Raw genomic sequence first — 15,935 nt, forward strand, 5'->3', positions numbered from 1 at the left:
AGATTTGTCAAGAGTCCCAGTCATCTCATGTGTTGATCGCTTGCTGTGACTTACACTAGGATTTTAAATGGACGTTTCTTTCGTATCCCATCTATATTAGTTTTGTTTCCTAATGTTTTCATAGACTGAAGCATTAGCCTACAATTATACTACAGTTAGTTTTTACTTCCTTTCTCTTTTCCTCATGTTCTTTCAGATGGCCTTCCACAAAGAAGCTAGCCTGTTAGCTCAATCTGAACACATCTGGCAAAGCTGACACTGTCTTTTGAAATACTGGGTCTCTTGGGGATCTCTTTTCCACCCCATGAAATGACAGACATAAAAAGGAACACCCCTTGAGCAGTTCAACCCTTTTCAGGGTCTTTATAATGATTTCAATCTCTAGTCCTAATTTGTCTGACCTGCATATTGTTTTCTGGATACTGATGCAGTACCTATACAGTTAACTTTTCTTATCAAATCCCAGTCCTTCCTAGGATCAGCTACAGGGAATAAATACTTTGCATGCCTGAACATCCTGTTTAAATCCTCTCTCAGCCAATCACACCCATTTCAGGTATGTTAAGGGAGGTCACTCACTTTGCCATTCTTCATCCAATCCCTAAGTAACCACTTAGCCCTGTCTCGGGTATCAGACATCCAGGAAAATTGGTTCAGATCTCTTTCAAGAGCCCAGTCACTCCATGACAGCCAACTTGTGGAGTGTAAGTCAGAGCTGCCTAAACGGTGGTCTAACCTATAGTCAGAGATGGTTGTTCTGGCAACCAAGCATAACTGGACCCTAGAAATTCAAAAGATACCCCATGCTGCACTTCTTTGGTTGAGGTTCAATGTTCTACTCTGTCAGGATGATTTGTTGCAGCAAGCATTAAATATACAATATTAAATGAAAAGGAACAAAGGACAATTTTGTCGTCTTATTACTGCCTGCTACAAAAACAAACCTTTTTCCAGAAATTTTACCATTTTGCAAGAAAACATTTTTAATACGCAATTTGAAGTTTAGGTTCGCAATTGACTACCAGTAGGACATGTCCCACTGGTGGGACTCAAAGGTCATGTAGGTGGGACTTCAACTCATTGCCCGATTGAAAAAAATCAGTTGTTTGCACTTCAAATAGATGAATCAACAAATATCTCGAACAGTGCAATTTTGTGAGGTTTTGTTTTTATCATGGTGGGACCAGAGTTTTCTAACAAAATGGTTGGTGGGACATGAAGTGCAAAAGGTTGAGAACCACTGGACTAAACCATTTCAATTTACTGTCTAGACTTTAGAAGAATGACATTTTTCCTTATTTTATAATAAAATGTTGACATAAACTTCATTTTGAAAGGGTTTTCCTACCCATTTTTTTACTTGGTTTAAAATAGGTCTTTTGCTGTGTCACTAAGAAAATGTCTCTCCAGCCACACAGAATTTTTATACTAGTATCACTAATAGCCTGCTTTTGGGAGGGACTGAACACCTATCACTCAATAAGAACCGCAGTTCTTTTGCTCTTCTTGGTATTGGGCCCCTCCAGAGGAAAATTATCTTACTGCCTATCAAAGGAAATTACCTTAGTGCCTAGGATTTACTGTCAATAGAAAATTTCTTTAGAACAAGATTCAGATGCAATATTGTGTACAATTTTTCATTTACAAATGTGTGCTCTCTGTACTTAGTAAGGACACAAGGGTGTTGCTTGCTCCATTAAAGACAAAAGTAAAATTCCCATTGATTTTAATGAGGGGCCAGGATTCATTCATTATGTACACAAGAGTTTGATCCTGCCTTAGTACTGGTAGTGCCTTTGATTTAGTGGGAATGAAGTCAGAATCATATCTAGGAATTTCAGTTGTCAAATTTAATCTGAAAACAACTTGATTGTTGCTTAAAACATGGTTTTAAGAAACTAAATTCAACTCCTTCATCTCTCCTCCCAATAACAAAAAAGTATCATACAGGGGACCCTCAGCTGAACCCATACTAGGCCTGTGCGAATAAGGAAGTATTTGATTCGGATTCAGCCAATTCAGAGGACAGTGATTTGATTCAGAGATTTGGATCACTGTCCCAAATTGATTCGGCCAAATCGGCTTCGGAAGATTCGGTGCTAATTCGAAGAGGTTCGGCGATTCAGCCATAGACTATCATGGGGAATCACTGAAATACCTATAACTTTGTCATTTTTTTGGCAGAGTTGGATGAAAACGTTAGGAATGGTAGCTTCCTCTAAGGGCACAAGGCCTGCCAAGTTTCAAGGAGATAGGTGCAGGGGTTTCTTGGAAACTGCACCTCAAGGTGCTGACAAGCAAAACTCGTGTCACGTGTTGTGTGTGTTAAGGCACAGCAGGGTGAAAACAGCAGGCATGGTAGCCCCAGCTGAGGCCATGAAGCCTGCCAAGTTTCAAGGAGATAAGGTTTCTGGGAAACTGCACCTCAAGCTTCTGAAAAGAAAATTCGTGACAGATGTGACTTTGTGTGTGTGTGGGATGAAACCAACAGGGATGGCAGTCTGTAACAGGGGCTTTCCCAGTGCTTAGGCAGAAACAGCTCACAAAAGGGACAGAAAGGCTGCAGGCAGAGGCTTATGTGATGTTTCTATGTCCCTCCCTGAGAGCACTGTGATTGGAAGGGGACTCAGGGAAAGATCACAGTCACTGGCCAGCTACAGATGTCAGTCTTTCTCTCCCTGCTCTCGCTCCCTCTTCTCTGTTTCCGTTCCCCTGAAAGGCTGCCTTCCAAATCTCCAAATTTTTTTCCAAATCTTTTCCAAATTGAGTTGGAAGGTTTTTTTGGTGATTTGATTCGGATTCAGGGATTCAGCCTCTAAATCAGGCCAAATCTTCTCTGAATTGAATCAGCGACTGAAGCTTTGCACACCCCTAACTCATACCATTTCTATGTTGCCTGATCTATCAATGTTTGCTCCTGTTTTCCACTACGTGCTTTGAGCCTGTGTTTTGAGTGTGCATGATTACAGGGCTCATGGAGTGTAAACAAAAGAATGAGACTTTGAAACAATTTGTGGGTATTATTTTTTTAAAAAAGTTTCTATTTTATTGCTAATGAAACAGCTGAGTTCTTCTCAAATGTATGTAGTCATTCAAATATCCCTATAAAAGGATTTTTTCTAGGAAGTTACAAGGCACAGAAGGCACCAAATATAAACAAAGAAAAGTAGCAAAATTATAAACCCAACCCAAGAATCCCAAAGTAAATTTTAGAGCTGTGTGAATGATTTACAAGAATTTGAATTACTCCTAAGAATGGACAATGCATATTTCACATGTATCCCCAACAACTGAATACAAGTAGAGCTAGACTGTACCATGTGGTCAAAGAATAAGGGGCAATAGAGAGATGAATCACCACAAGAGAAGAATGAGGAATCATTCTGACTGCGGGAGGAAGTACGTCTCCTGGAGCCCCAAGGTGGTTACAGGCTGTGTGCCTGTTGCTGCACCCTTCTTTGTGTGATAGCTAACAACCCTCCAATGAGCCATTTTTATTGTCTGATAGAGGAAGGAGCAAAACCTATACTGCTGAATGGCTCTTGACATCCTCCCATCACTAGACGCCCACGTAAGCACCTAGTGAGACCCTGGCATTTAGTGTTAATTTTTTCAAGCTAGCTTTCAAGAGGACACCATATTTTTTAATTTAGCCATTTTAGGAACCCATTTAGCACACTATTTTTATATTTCTTTCATAGGCTAAAGGCATCCTGGAGCCTTAAACATAGTCCAGTTTTATTTTAGTTTCCAACTTGCTTGATTTAGCAAGTAATTTTTATCCACCTGAACATACCTGCATATAACTTTTCTAACTGAGCTAACAAATGGCCAAGGACTCAATGTCATAGGTTTTACATACAAATATACTGCAAATTTTTTGCCTTTAACATGAAGCACATCCTTTAAGTCATTCTAAGTATACATTCACATATTAAAGAGTAATAATATGGCTAAAATATATGTTTATTTCTTATCTGATTGTAGTAATTTGCCTATGAAGGGTAATTTGCTAAAAAGGTACAGTACTAGAAATAAATAGTTCTACAGTCTTCAAAACAGGTTGTCATTTTCAGCCTGTGTTAAATTTTTGGAAGTCCTTTCAAAGCATGAACTAATTTTACTACACTTGAGAAGATAATTTGGACCTACTTATACATAGTCCCAATCTCATGAGAGGTTAATTTCACTTAATCTCTTTCTTGGTCTTGTAATGGGCAGAGACAACCAGGTAATTATCTGGACTCATGTCCTTGATGGTTGGAGACTTGCTTTGGATTGGAGAGGTTTTCCCATCAACCCGAGAGATTTGCAGCATTCGGCATGGGTCATGTTTCAGCAAATATCCTGCAAAAGTCTCCCATCCTCCTCCTACACGAACCATCACGTGTTTGTTGTGTAGCATCTGGGGGGGAAAAAAGCAATGAAGGAGGAACATTAACTTAAAAATCACATCCCTGTTTGAAAATGTTGTCTGTACTCTTAATTACAAGTAATACACATCTGCTAGCCATGAGGTGGGAAGCAGCTATGGCATTTGTACCACTCGGTAGTGCCAAAAAATATTTACTGTAAAGTAATTGTATGCAAGGACATGAGATAGCAACAATTACTACAGATTCTCCACAGTTTTTAAAAATGTCACTACATGTTATTCTCCCTCCAGCAGGGGATGATGTTGTTCTCTATATATTTCATTACAAACTTCTTAAAGAAACTGGATGTGTTTTTGTTGTATTTGTTGAAATTAGTAAAGATTTATTAGTAAAGATTAAGAATATTATGTCTTGAAAATGGCTTCCCCTTATGAGGAAAAGGCTCTAGGATTATAAAAGGTCTAAGTGGGAAAAACATCCAAAATAATCTCTTCTGCCTCAAAAATGTGATTATGAGTGAAATGTAGAATTAATTTCTTCACTAAAATGAAGCATTCTCTAACTTCAGTTTCATGATTTAGCACTTCTGACATGCACTGGACTGTGCAACAGTCAAATACAGAAATAATAAAGTGTGTTAAAAAAGCCAGGGGGATATATTATGGGCCTAAAATGAGGGACATCTGAAAATAAAAAAGATATGGAAGTCTCAGAAAAAATAAGTTGCAAGTGAAACCTTTCAGGGGGAATGTGTACAGGTTTAAAAACAACTACTTTTTGTTATGTTTAAAATCTTTATTTGGGACATGTTTAGGATTAAACTCCAAAAGACTTAACTACTGAGTACATCTACACATGCACTTTAATGCTCATTAGCCAATTTTAATGTGCATTAAAGCATCACAAAAAACCATGTCCTTTCACTAATCCACACAGAATAGGCTAATGCACCTTTTTCTAGTACCTTACAAAGGAAGTACTAAATGTAATGTATACTACCTAAAGCACATTCATGAATATGTAAATGTGCCCACTATGCGTCCACTACTAAATCCAAAATTTAGAACCTCAAAACTGTACTCAGCTTCTGTCCAACCCTGGAAGTACCTACATTCTGTTGATGCTTAAGTTTCCAATATTGAAATAAACTTCCTGATCTGGGCAGGCTAAATCTCTCTCAGTGTTAATACTGCCATTAACTCAGTTCCTAGGTCTTGCCTGAGACTTGCCAGTATTCATAAACTTGGCTTCCCTCTATCAAATAGCTTGGGGACCAATCCAGTACACCAAACCTGGTCCTGAAGCAGTGAAGCTACACTGGGGTCACCCTTAACAACCATTCTTGAGTATGCTGGACAGAGAAAGAAAGAGTATTCAAGAGTGACAGCAGAGGGCACCTCCAGAGAAACTTTTGTGCCTCATTTATGGGTTTGGCATGTGTGAGTGGAAGTAGGTGGGTAGGCTGTCCTTGACAGTGGCATCTAGACATATCCTAACTTTCCCTAAATACTATAAAGGGATGCTAACATGGATCCTGTAAATTCCAGTAGGCAGCTGTAAATTAGGAGCTGCAATGCTCAGTGGGTCCAACCTATGTTGACTGAGAAACAAGTGTGTTGCTGGTCAAGATTTACCTTCCTCAACAGAGGTGTTTATGGAAACATGAACACTAATTAGTTACAATTAAAACTAAGATCTCTTTTTTATTTTCATACATATTTGAATTTTAAAATGTGGACTCCAATAATTGTTTGTTGTTTTTTTTTATCAGTCACAGTTAAATGGTGGAATGCTGCAATCTTAATAGTTAAAAATCTTTTCTTTTTCCTGATGCAGTGAGTGGTCCCTGTAAAACAGCCACATTTCCTATCTAAGCAAAATGTAACTTCTCTAATGTCTGCACCTGTTGTTTCAGCTGGTAAATTCACTCTGATTTCTTTCATCTCATTTCCTATACAGAACAGTAAAACAAATGTCAGCTGGGAATCACAAACCTGCATGTTCTATGAAAGCCGCAACATGATTCTGATCATGCAAAATGCTTTGATTGATATACACCCAAAATACTAAACATTTTTCACAGAATAAGAAATTAGAATACTAACTTGCAAAGCAAGTTCCAGCTTTGTTCAGACTTCCTCAGACAGCATGCTGAAGCATATTTAAATAGTCTGGATAATGACACTTTGATTTATAGCTGTGATGGATGTGTGTGAAGTTCTGCATCCCTGAAATTCCCTTGAGGGCACAGTGTTTTGAGGACATGAGTGAGACTTCAGCAGTGCATAGACCTGTTTCCAGAATACTGCACAAGAGAAAATTTGTCCTGCATGTTTTTTAAACCACTAACCAGAAGAGAGAAAGAATAGTCTAGATAATGGAAGTGTTGCAGTGCTGATTGATTTTTTTTCTCTCACACAGCCTACAAAAATATTATATTTATCTTATGTTATTCTGGTATTCTTTAGGGGATATGATTCTGTTTTGATAAATTAAGCCTATATGGAAACCAGAGAAGAAGCTGCCAGGATTTCTGAAGTGTGAAAAGGGGATACATTTATAATTAATCAAGCTCCTCGTTTGAATAAATAGTTGCAGTCAGAAATTAAAAATGGTTGACATTTTTTAGAGAATGAATGAATGTTAAGGAGCCTTTTTCCCAAACAAAGTGATGTTTCTTTCAACATTTTCATATTTTTCAATGAAAACTTAAAATTCCCAAACAGTCAATAATCAAAAAATGAAAAAAAAAGTAGAAAACATTTTTCAGGTATCCAGGTTGTAACCATATAGGTCTAGAGGCAAAAGGAATCAAAATGCATGCAGATAGCCTTTATTAAACCAACTAGATATTTGCAAAAAAAGTCTTTATTTGCAAGCTTTTGGGCACAGGCACCCTTCCTCAGGCACAAGAGATTGCAAAGATTGTAGAAGTTCTCTTAGGTAGAAATGGAAAGCGTTTTTTGATTTTTTTAAAAACATTTTCATTCCAAAATGTTCGGTGAAAATACTTACCAAGTAATGTTCTATTCCAAAACAGAACCATGTTTACTAACTCCAAGACAAAGGCAAAATTTTTTAACCTGACTGATCTCCCCCCTTACCCTATTTTTACACTGATAAGGTAGTTACTTGTGTTAGAAGTCAGGCAGGAAGCAGTGGAGAATTGCATCTTCTATACTACCTGAATTATAAATGCATAAGCTTTTTTGAGCAACAGCTCACTTTGTCAGGTATTATGAACTGTTGTGTTTACAAACACTTCTGCAGCTCTGACTCAGTGGCCACATCTACATGAGATGCTACTGCGAAGTAGCAAACAAGCTACTCATTGCTACTTCACAGTAGCATTGGAGGGCACTAACTATGATGTGACACTACTGCGCAGTAGTAATGAGCTACTGCACAGTAGTGTCAGAAAAAAACTGCGGGGACACTACATAACCACGTACTAAATGACCGTGTAGTAACAACTATGCAGTCCACCGTTCATGTAGGCATGGCCAGTTAGTCTACATAAGGTGCAGCTCTCCTCTGCCTTTGGACTATTTTCACACTGGTATAAATACCTTGACTTTGATACTCCTGATTCATGCTTAGTAACTGGGAGCACAATTAGGTGACCATTAAAGTCACTCAAATAGTGTAGATGTATAAACTGCTGGAGCAGTTTGAGCCACCAAGTCCTGCAATAAAACAAACAAACTCTATTCCAAAATAAGCCCATAGCCATCTGGAGCTTTGCATAGGTGTGAGAGCAGAATCTGACCCCAAATGTTCAGTCACACCTTTTTTCTTTCCTCCAAAGCTTAGCTTTTGATTGCAGACCTTAAAGCACTGGACTTACAGTGTCAAATCTTGTATATCACAAATGAAACATTTCTTAGTTGTGCATAAAGTTGGAAGAAACATGGCTTAGACTATAACCTGACCTTGTAGAAAGGGGGAATACGTCACTCTCTTTAGAAGCTACCCCTGGGGTAAAACATGATCCAAAGCCCACTGAAATCAACTGTCTTTTTCAGGCCCATCATGCCTAGCGCTGGTTTGTTAAACCATTCTGTATTGCTGTAATAGCTTTCTACTGATGCTTAGACGACACTTCTAAATTTTGTCTCTCTTGAAAGCAGTTAATATCTGCACTTTTGATTTTGTAATGCAAGTTAAAGATGGAAAGTTGGCAAAACATATTAGGGTTCACTGCCTTGACAATTCCCTTTAGAGTCTATCCTGTAGACTAATAAAACTCTCTGTTGGTAAGTTATTTCCTGGTATTCAGCCTAAACATGCCTTTTTTCCTGCCTTTTCCATCTTTTGTGTTTTATTCTTGCTTGCAATAAAATAATGTAATGCATTTATTTCCTATTATTTTTATATATATATATATATATATATATATATATATATATATGATGTTATATCCTAAATGAGTTCACTGTTCTATACTACGCAATAACATGGAAACTCTAATAAAATCCTATGGGCCACATTCTGATATTATTTACATCTACACAAGTCCAGAACCTCTGCTACCTGCAGAATTATTCCCGAATCACAGCTGTGTAAATGAGTTCACAAGCCAGCAATTTTATATTAATTAATCAATAAAAGAAATAACATGGTACCTGGAAAAGCATTTTAATTTTACATAGAAGCTGGAGATTTATTTTGTTGCTTGTGATGTAATTGTTGACCAGATTCAGTGACTCTGTTGCATGAGAATTTAGAGGCAGAAAAAATGTGGATACCATAATTATGAAGCTTAGTAGTCAACTTACAACATGAAATAAATTTATAACATTCATCAATTTTCACATTGCCACCAAGTGAATTAAAACTGAAATGAGAAAATCTTTACTATACAATAAATTCCAAGAGATGTTTATGAATTATATAAATCTTTATTATTTGCTATTTATTATGAAACAAGGCTGCCACAAGAGAGCTATTTTCTCCTGAAAATTTTCTGCGTTTGAATTGGTATAGGAGAGTCTGTGCTATAGTGAAAATATGAGAAAGTAGCCTTAATAGACACCAGTGGCACACAGGAATATATAAATTATGTACCACTGCAGTATGCATTAAAGCCATCTCAAGAGGTAACACAAAATAAATGTGCAAGGGAACATTTGCAGTATGAATTATGTGGACTGAATTGTCGTTATATGGGACTTTGGAGCTGCAGTGAAATATAGTTAAAATGGATCTGTTTTTCACATGAATTAATTTATAGAGAACTTTATAGCTCATTAAAAAGATATTGGGCCATACACCATAGCTCATGTAAAACAGAAAAACTTCATTGGCTTGAATGAAACAGTATTGGTTTACGAGAGCTGAAGATCTGGCCCCGTGTTGTTATTCTCTAGACTATGTTACAGCTTTACTCAAAAATACTCTAGGGGACAGGGGAGAGAATTACACACTGTGGATCTGACCCAACTGCCATTAAAACCCATGGAAAGAATCCCATTGACTAACGAGAACTGGATACGGTTCCACAAGCCAAATTCAGTAAAAATACTGCCTGGAATAAATTGAGGTAGCTTCTATGGCAGCCCCTAGGCCAGAGTTTGTCTGTTTTCACCTACATGGTAGCAAAAAAGCTGGGCATAAATTGGTTATGTCATGCATGGGTGTGAGCAGCCAAGTACTGTTAGATTCAGTGGTTGTACAACATGAGGGAAAGCTGCGTGCTGAAATGATGAAAATGCATACAGCAGTACAAAGTACTAGTAAGATTATGTAAGATAATGATCAAAGCCCCCTTAAGTTATTACACCTGAATGTGGATCTTTTGATCAAACACATTCTTATTGTCAGAATGAGGTGTAACTCCCATTCAACACAGTTTGGCACCAGGAGGTGCCCTTCTGAAAAGTACTCAGAACCACAATTCCCACAAAGGTCCAGTATAACCCATTTTATTATTACATACAGTATAAATCACTTAAAATGCCATGGGTAAGGTGGGCAGCTAGAAAGCTGTGCAAATGGCACTAACCACTTGCCAGATCCCCTTGATTTCAAGATTAAAGGACCAGTTTGAGCTAATTCAGTGTGCTTGCTAATTTCCACAGGAACCCTGTTCTCAGCTTTTCACACCTTATTAATACTCTATTTCTTGATGAGCCCAGCCTAGGCTCAGCTATTTCCACCTCATTAAGGGTGGTCACAGGGAGCCTTACCCTTAACAGTAAGCTGGAAATTGACAGTACCTAGTCAGATTTAGAGCTGCTAATAAAACAGCACTAACAGGAAGACAATTAATAGTCTACCCTGAAAGTCTGGCAGTTTTTGCTGTAAGAAGACGAGGAGAATTATAATGTTCTAAACAGCTGCCAACATTGACTGCAGAGGTAGTTGTTCACAATCACAGGGATTCCTTTGAGAATTTAATATTCACAATTGAACCAAACTTAAGTCATGTGGTATGGTTCTGTATCCTGATTGGAAAATGTGAAGTCTTAATGTTAGTCTTAGAGTACCAATGTTTGCATCTAAATTTGAGAGTTCCAGTTCTATGCATGTTCTGCATTGTTCACTTCTAGGTTTTTTATGAACATTCCTACCAGAAATTTCATTGACCAGAATATTCACAAAATGTACACACAAAAGGAGTGTGACTCTGAATACAAATACATTTAAATATGTGAAAATTGTGAGTGATTTTTTTCCATAATGGCTCAACTTTAATATTTCAATATTATGGGGAATTTAACACACAGAGATGTACTTACAAAACACTTCAGAATTAACTTTTTCTTAAATTGCAAAGGTTAGGTTGTCCTTCCCAAAAGCTATTGTGCTTCAAAACTAAAACAAAAAGTCAACAGAAAGTTCTCCTTCCCCTGCCACTTTGAAATGAAAGGAAAACAGCCCAAATTTTCCTTTCTGCCACACAAACGAAAAGCTGGAATAAATCTACCAGTCCTATGACTTTATGTAATTTGTGTATAAAATAAACAATCAGTGTATTCATCAGCCAGGGAATAATACACCTATTATTTTGATTTACTCTTATAAAATATCATGCTCTTAAATTACTAAAAAAACCTATATACAAAGTGATTTGAAATTTCATTTAGCATCAATTTGATAGCCAGCTGGCTTTGTATTTATACTTCATCTCTCAAGATCAGTAGTTCTTTCCCATCCACTTCTGTACAAGGCTCTTTAAAGGATGTCTCAATATATTCAAATAAGAAAGTGGACTTTTAGAAATCTGCAGGTAATTGTTACTATAATTGCATTTTAAACTCTCTTGTGAATGTAGCAAGCTTCAAATGCCATCAGGCATGTTTAATGACTGGCAGATGAATTGTTGCGAGTCACTTAATATAGATTTCCAAAAAATCTTATTAACAGAGATTTTGCAAGTTTATCACTAGAATCAGTCACATCCTTTTCCCTGAGGTCCTTCAGCCTCATCAAATTAAAAAAAATATGTGAGAATTAATCACCTTTTAAAAAAAACGTGTAATATATATTTGGTAGAATCATAACTACCGTTCTATATATTCAGTTCACCCATAGGGAACACAATTCATGAACTAGCAGAGTATTATATTTATTATTCACTAACATATGATTAAATATTTCCTGAGTGGAAATAAAGTCCTACTATTAGATTATGAGAGATAATCATGAAGAAAAAATACGTGCTAGAGAATAGTGACATTAAGTGAAGAAAAAAAAACCATTTAAGTTATATACCAGATAAAACTCTTTCTCCCAGTGAAGCTAACTTGGAGCAAAAGAGAAGACTTTCACCCATGGAGGCAGAGCAGACAAAGCACTAGATAATACAGTGGAAGGAACAACCATGTGTTTGGTGACTTAATGTGCTTATTAATGTGTTGGGTAAAAGAGCAGGTAAACAAATCTGCATGTTTAAGTAATTTGGATCATGCCAACTGATCAAAATAGAAAAGCAAGCAAATGAAATTTTCCAGAATGAATATAGAGACAATACTGATTGAGTACTCATTGAAACTGCTAACATTTCCCCAAAATATTGTGAATTATTCTGACAATTTGAAAGACTAGCGGTCAGCTTTTTCTGTCACTCATTTAGAATAATAGCAATGATTTAAAAGCAGACAAATGTTACTGATCAAAATCGGTGGGGTTAGTTTCTATTTATACCTCAGTAACTGACAGCCAAAAGTGATTCTTAGTATTAGTTTTAAAGAATCTGCATTTTATACTGTCTTCCTTTTTTTTTTAAATGGACTAATTGGAGTAAAAACATCTCCTGTCCCTAAGCCACTCTTCAAATCTTTCATTAGCAGTGGGACCTGTTTGGCTAGAGAAGTTTGGCAACTGTAATTCCTGGGGTATGACTGTACTGCCTCAACCAAGCCCAGGAATATTGTCAAGGAGCATGTCCCATTCCCCATCCACTTCAACCCCAAATCCCCAAAATGAGGCAATGTGGTCCTAAGCATGCACCAATAAGTACAGGACAGACAGAGAATTCTGCATGAATAATCCATGTTTCTCTACTGCAGCTAAGCTGCCTCGTTTTCAGTATTTGGCATGCACACAGCAGGAACAAATATACAGGGAGTGATTTTTTGCAGCACGCCTGAATTTGACATGGAGGCAGTATGGACAAGCCCAGACGCCTAGTTTACACTCAGAAACCGGTGGACCTATGCCAGCTAACCTTCCTAGTGCGGATGCAAGCTATGACTGGTAAAATAAACTGCAAAGTAATACAATAATATTAAAATGGCTGTTGGCAGCTCTCTAAGGAAATGGCATATGCAGTTGGTAGCACATATATAATGAATAGTGTTTAACTCCTGAGTAATGCTGCTTCTCTGATTTTCCAAGAAGATGGAAAATTTATTAGGCATAAAGGTTCAAGCCACCTAAACCAGATCTGAATCTGAATTTTACACAGCTGAAAATATAAGGATATGGAATTTGGCTCTATCTCTTGGTTCAGAAAAGTTATTGGGTTCTCTGTTCACTAGTCTGGAGGATAGGCATTTGAATTATTTCTGGATGTGAAATTTCTTAATGATATATAATTCCTCAAAAGATTCTTAGAGGCTGAAATGTATGCATCATAAAAGGAAAAATAACTTAGATTGATAAATGTGACCTGCATAAAAATGTACAGCAAGCTATAATTCTAGATGTCTGAAGCCATCATAATGCATCCATGCCCTTACGCTTGTAATGGAAAAATTACATGGTATCTCGGGCTAGATGCTGTTCAAAAATCATTCTGGCCAGAGGCCATCACAAGCTCTATGTACCACTTAAAGTTACACTTGAACCTTATAGTACAAAGGAAGTAGGAGATAGGTGATATACAATCCTTATATTGACCCTCTGCTCGTAGGGGAATTTGAATAAATTGAGCAGACAGACTCCTGTGACTTCCACACACTTCTGTATCTTATTTCCACAGAGGGAAAGGAATATGGTTATTACTTGCATTACACCAGCACAGAGAGAAAAAAAATGCAATATAAAATGACTGTGCAATTCCTCTGATATGCTGTAAGTATTATGCAAACTAATGTCAGGATGAACTTTTGTTTAACAAGTCTATCTAATGGTTGAATTTGAAATTCCTCAAAAAATAACAAAAATGTTAATACTCCTTCAGCGCTAACAGCTGCTGTTACCATTTGTATTAGCTACGTCACCCTCAGCAGTATTCTAAATATTATGGTATTAAGTTTTACAAAAGATTTGGACTACTATTTTATGGAGTTGTAAATAACAGAAAATGATACTATTTTTCACAAAAATATGGGCCATTGTGGTAAAGATAAACAATGTAAATTAAATTGCTGCCTCCAATACTAAATAGTTTGTATTGCAAAAATCTCTGGGAGATAACACATTGGAAGGACCATATTTACCTGAATCCAAGATGACCAAGTACCTCTCCCCCCCCCCAAATAATTAGATTCTATACATAGAAAATGTATATATTTGTTATAACATTTTCATGTATATAATCTAAATATTGGAAGGTTCTCTTAAATTCAGTGGCACAGGGCCAGGTAGTGTGGGGGGGGGGTAGGTAGGGGGGGTGGCATGTGGGGGCAGATAGTACCAGGCAGGTGGAGGGGACTGGTGGAGGAGCAAGTGATGGGGGAGGCAGCAGGGGTAGTAGATGTGTTTGCTTCATCTCCAGCCTGGCCCAGTAGCAGTGACAACTGCAGCTCCAACACTACAACAGGGACAGACCCTGCAGGGCAAAGTTGTAAGCAAAAACTATATGGAATTGTATCAAGTTGTAAAGCAATTGTAAGCAAAAACAAAGGCATTTCCCAACTTTAGCAGAACTGGAAGCATTAATTTCCATTTTTTGTTTTCATTCCAATAAAAAAGAAGTATCAGTAGGTCACATTTTATTTAGCTTCCTGTCAATGTGGGACTGTTATAAAGTGTTTGTTGTGTGTTATTAACCGTTTCCTAAGGTTTTTTTATCGCTTCTAGTTCTAAATGTCTCAAGTGATGCAGCCAAGTGATGCAGCTTTTGTCACCACTTCAAGATGACTATGGATTATTTCAAGCAATTAAAAAAATTATCTTTCTCTGAAATTTTGTCTTCCAAGTAGTAGTTCCATAGCACTAAGGAAGTATCAGAAAAGCCATCTTTCCCCTTAAGGGGAGGACGACACACAGAAGAGCGAGCTGTTTGAGCTAACGTTTCCAGCTTGGTAATAGGGGATTTACATGTATAATCACATGAATCTCTTATGACTTAAGAAAAAAATACCATATAATACAGTTCAGTCTGAAAAAAAATCTTTATAGATTTGTAGAAATCTAGGTAATTCCTTGGCTGCACCAAGAAGTGAGTTTTCTTAATAAACAATACTGTATTTTGCTCCATAATTTTAAAGAATTTTCTAATAATTTTGGAGTCTTTAGACTCCGTCAAACACATCACAATGTCTCTACCTTATTCATCAAAACAATGTGTTAGCGTTAGTTCTGAAGATTTCATGGTATAATATATATACACAGAAGAGGCTAGGAAGGTACTGCTGTTAAATATTTCAAACTTAGATTCATTGATTTAAATCAACATGTTCCAGAGCCAATCACATGTAAATATTCATGATTCTGCTGTAGTCATTTCTCATGCAATATAAAGCAGAATGGAAGCATTTTGCAGTATCCCTACCACTCTCACTTAACCTTTTATATGTCAATGTCTTCCTACTTCTACCTCTAACGTGTGAGCACCTTTGTTCAGTTCAGAATTCTACTGGATGAAAATTAGATCTTTTATGCCTATCAGATACCCCACAAAGTGCATTCTAGAAGCCTCTCTTGTCCCAAATAAACCCTGGTTTGAATGCCTAAATAACATCTATATTCTTTCACTTTTTCTTTTATATCATCAAACAGTATGTTCTGTTTTAATTTTGCATGAACCTGTAGAACATATAATCATAGTGTGTGTTTCTAGAAAGAATTGTATATTGTATAGGTGTCGTGTCATTGCGTGTAATTTGTATTGCTAATTTTATTGTACTGTTTTTAATAAAAGCTTTAAATGAACAACTATTACTACAT

At 36.9% G+C, this 15,935-nt stretch overlaps 1 protein-coding gene across 6 annotated transcripts in view; it reads right to left on the reverse strand.

Annotated features, from left to right (window-relative positions):
- Positions 1-3,010: 3,010 nt before the first annotated feature.
- GAS2 (growth arrest specific 2) overlaps positions 3,011-15,935 on the reverse strand; it is a 161,330-nt gene continuing 148,405 nt past the window's right edge. For all 6 annotated transcript variants that reach the window (XM_019477079.2, XM_019477080.2, XM_019477076.2 and 3 more), the window contains one exon: positions 3,011-4,405. In XM_019477079.2, coding sequence (XP_019332624.1) covers positions 4,187-4,405 — 219 coding nt within the window. In that variant the 3' untranslated portion in view covers positions 3,011-4,186. The remainder of the gene's footprint in view (positions 4,406-15,935) is intronic.

This window comes from Alligator mississippiensis, chromosome 2 (genome assembly GCF_030867095.1).
Source record: "Alligator mississippiensis isolate rAllMis1 chromosome 2, rAllMis1, whole genome shotgun sequence".
NCBI lineage: Eukaryota > Metazoa > Chordata > Crocodylia > Alligatoridae > Alligator > Alligator mississippiensis.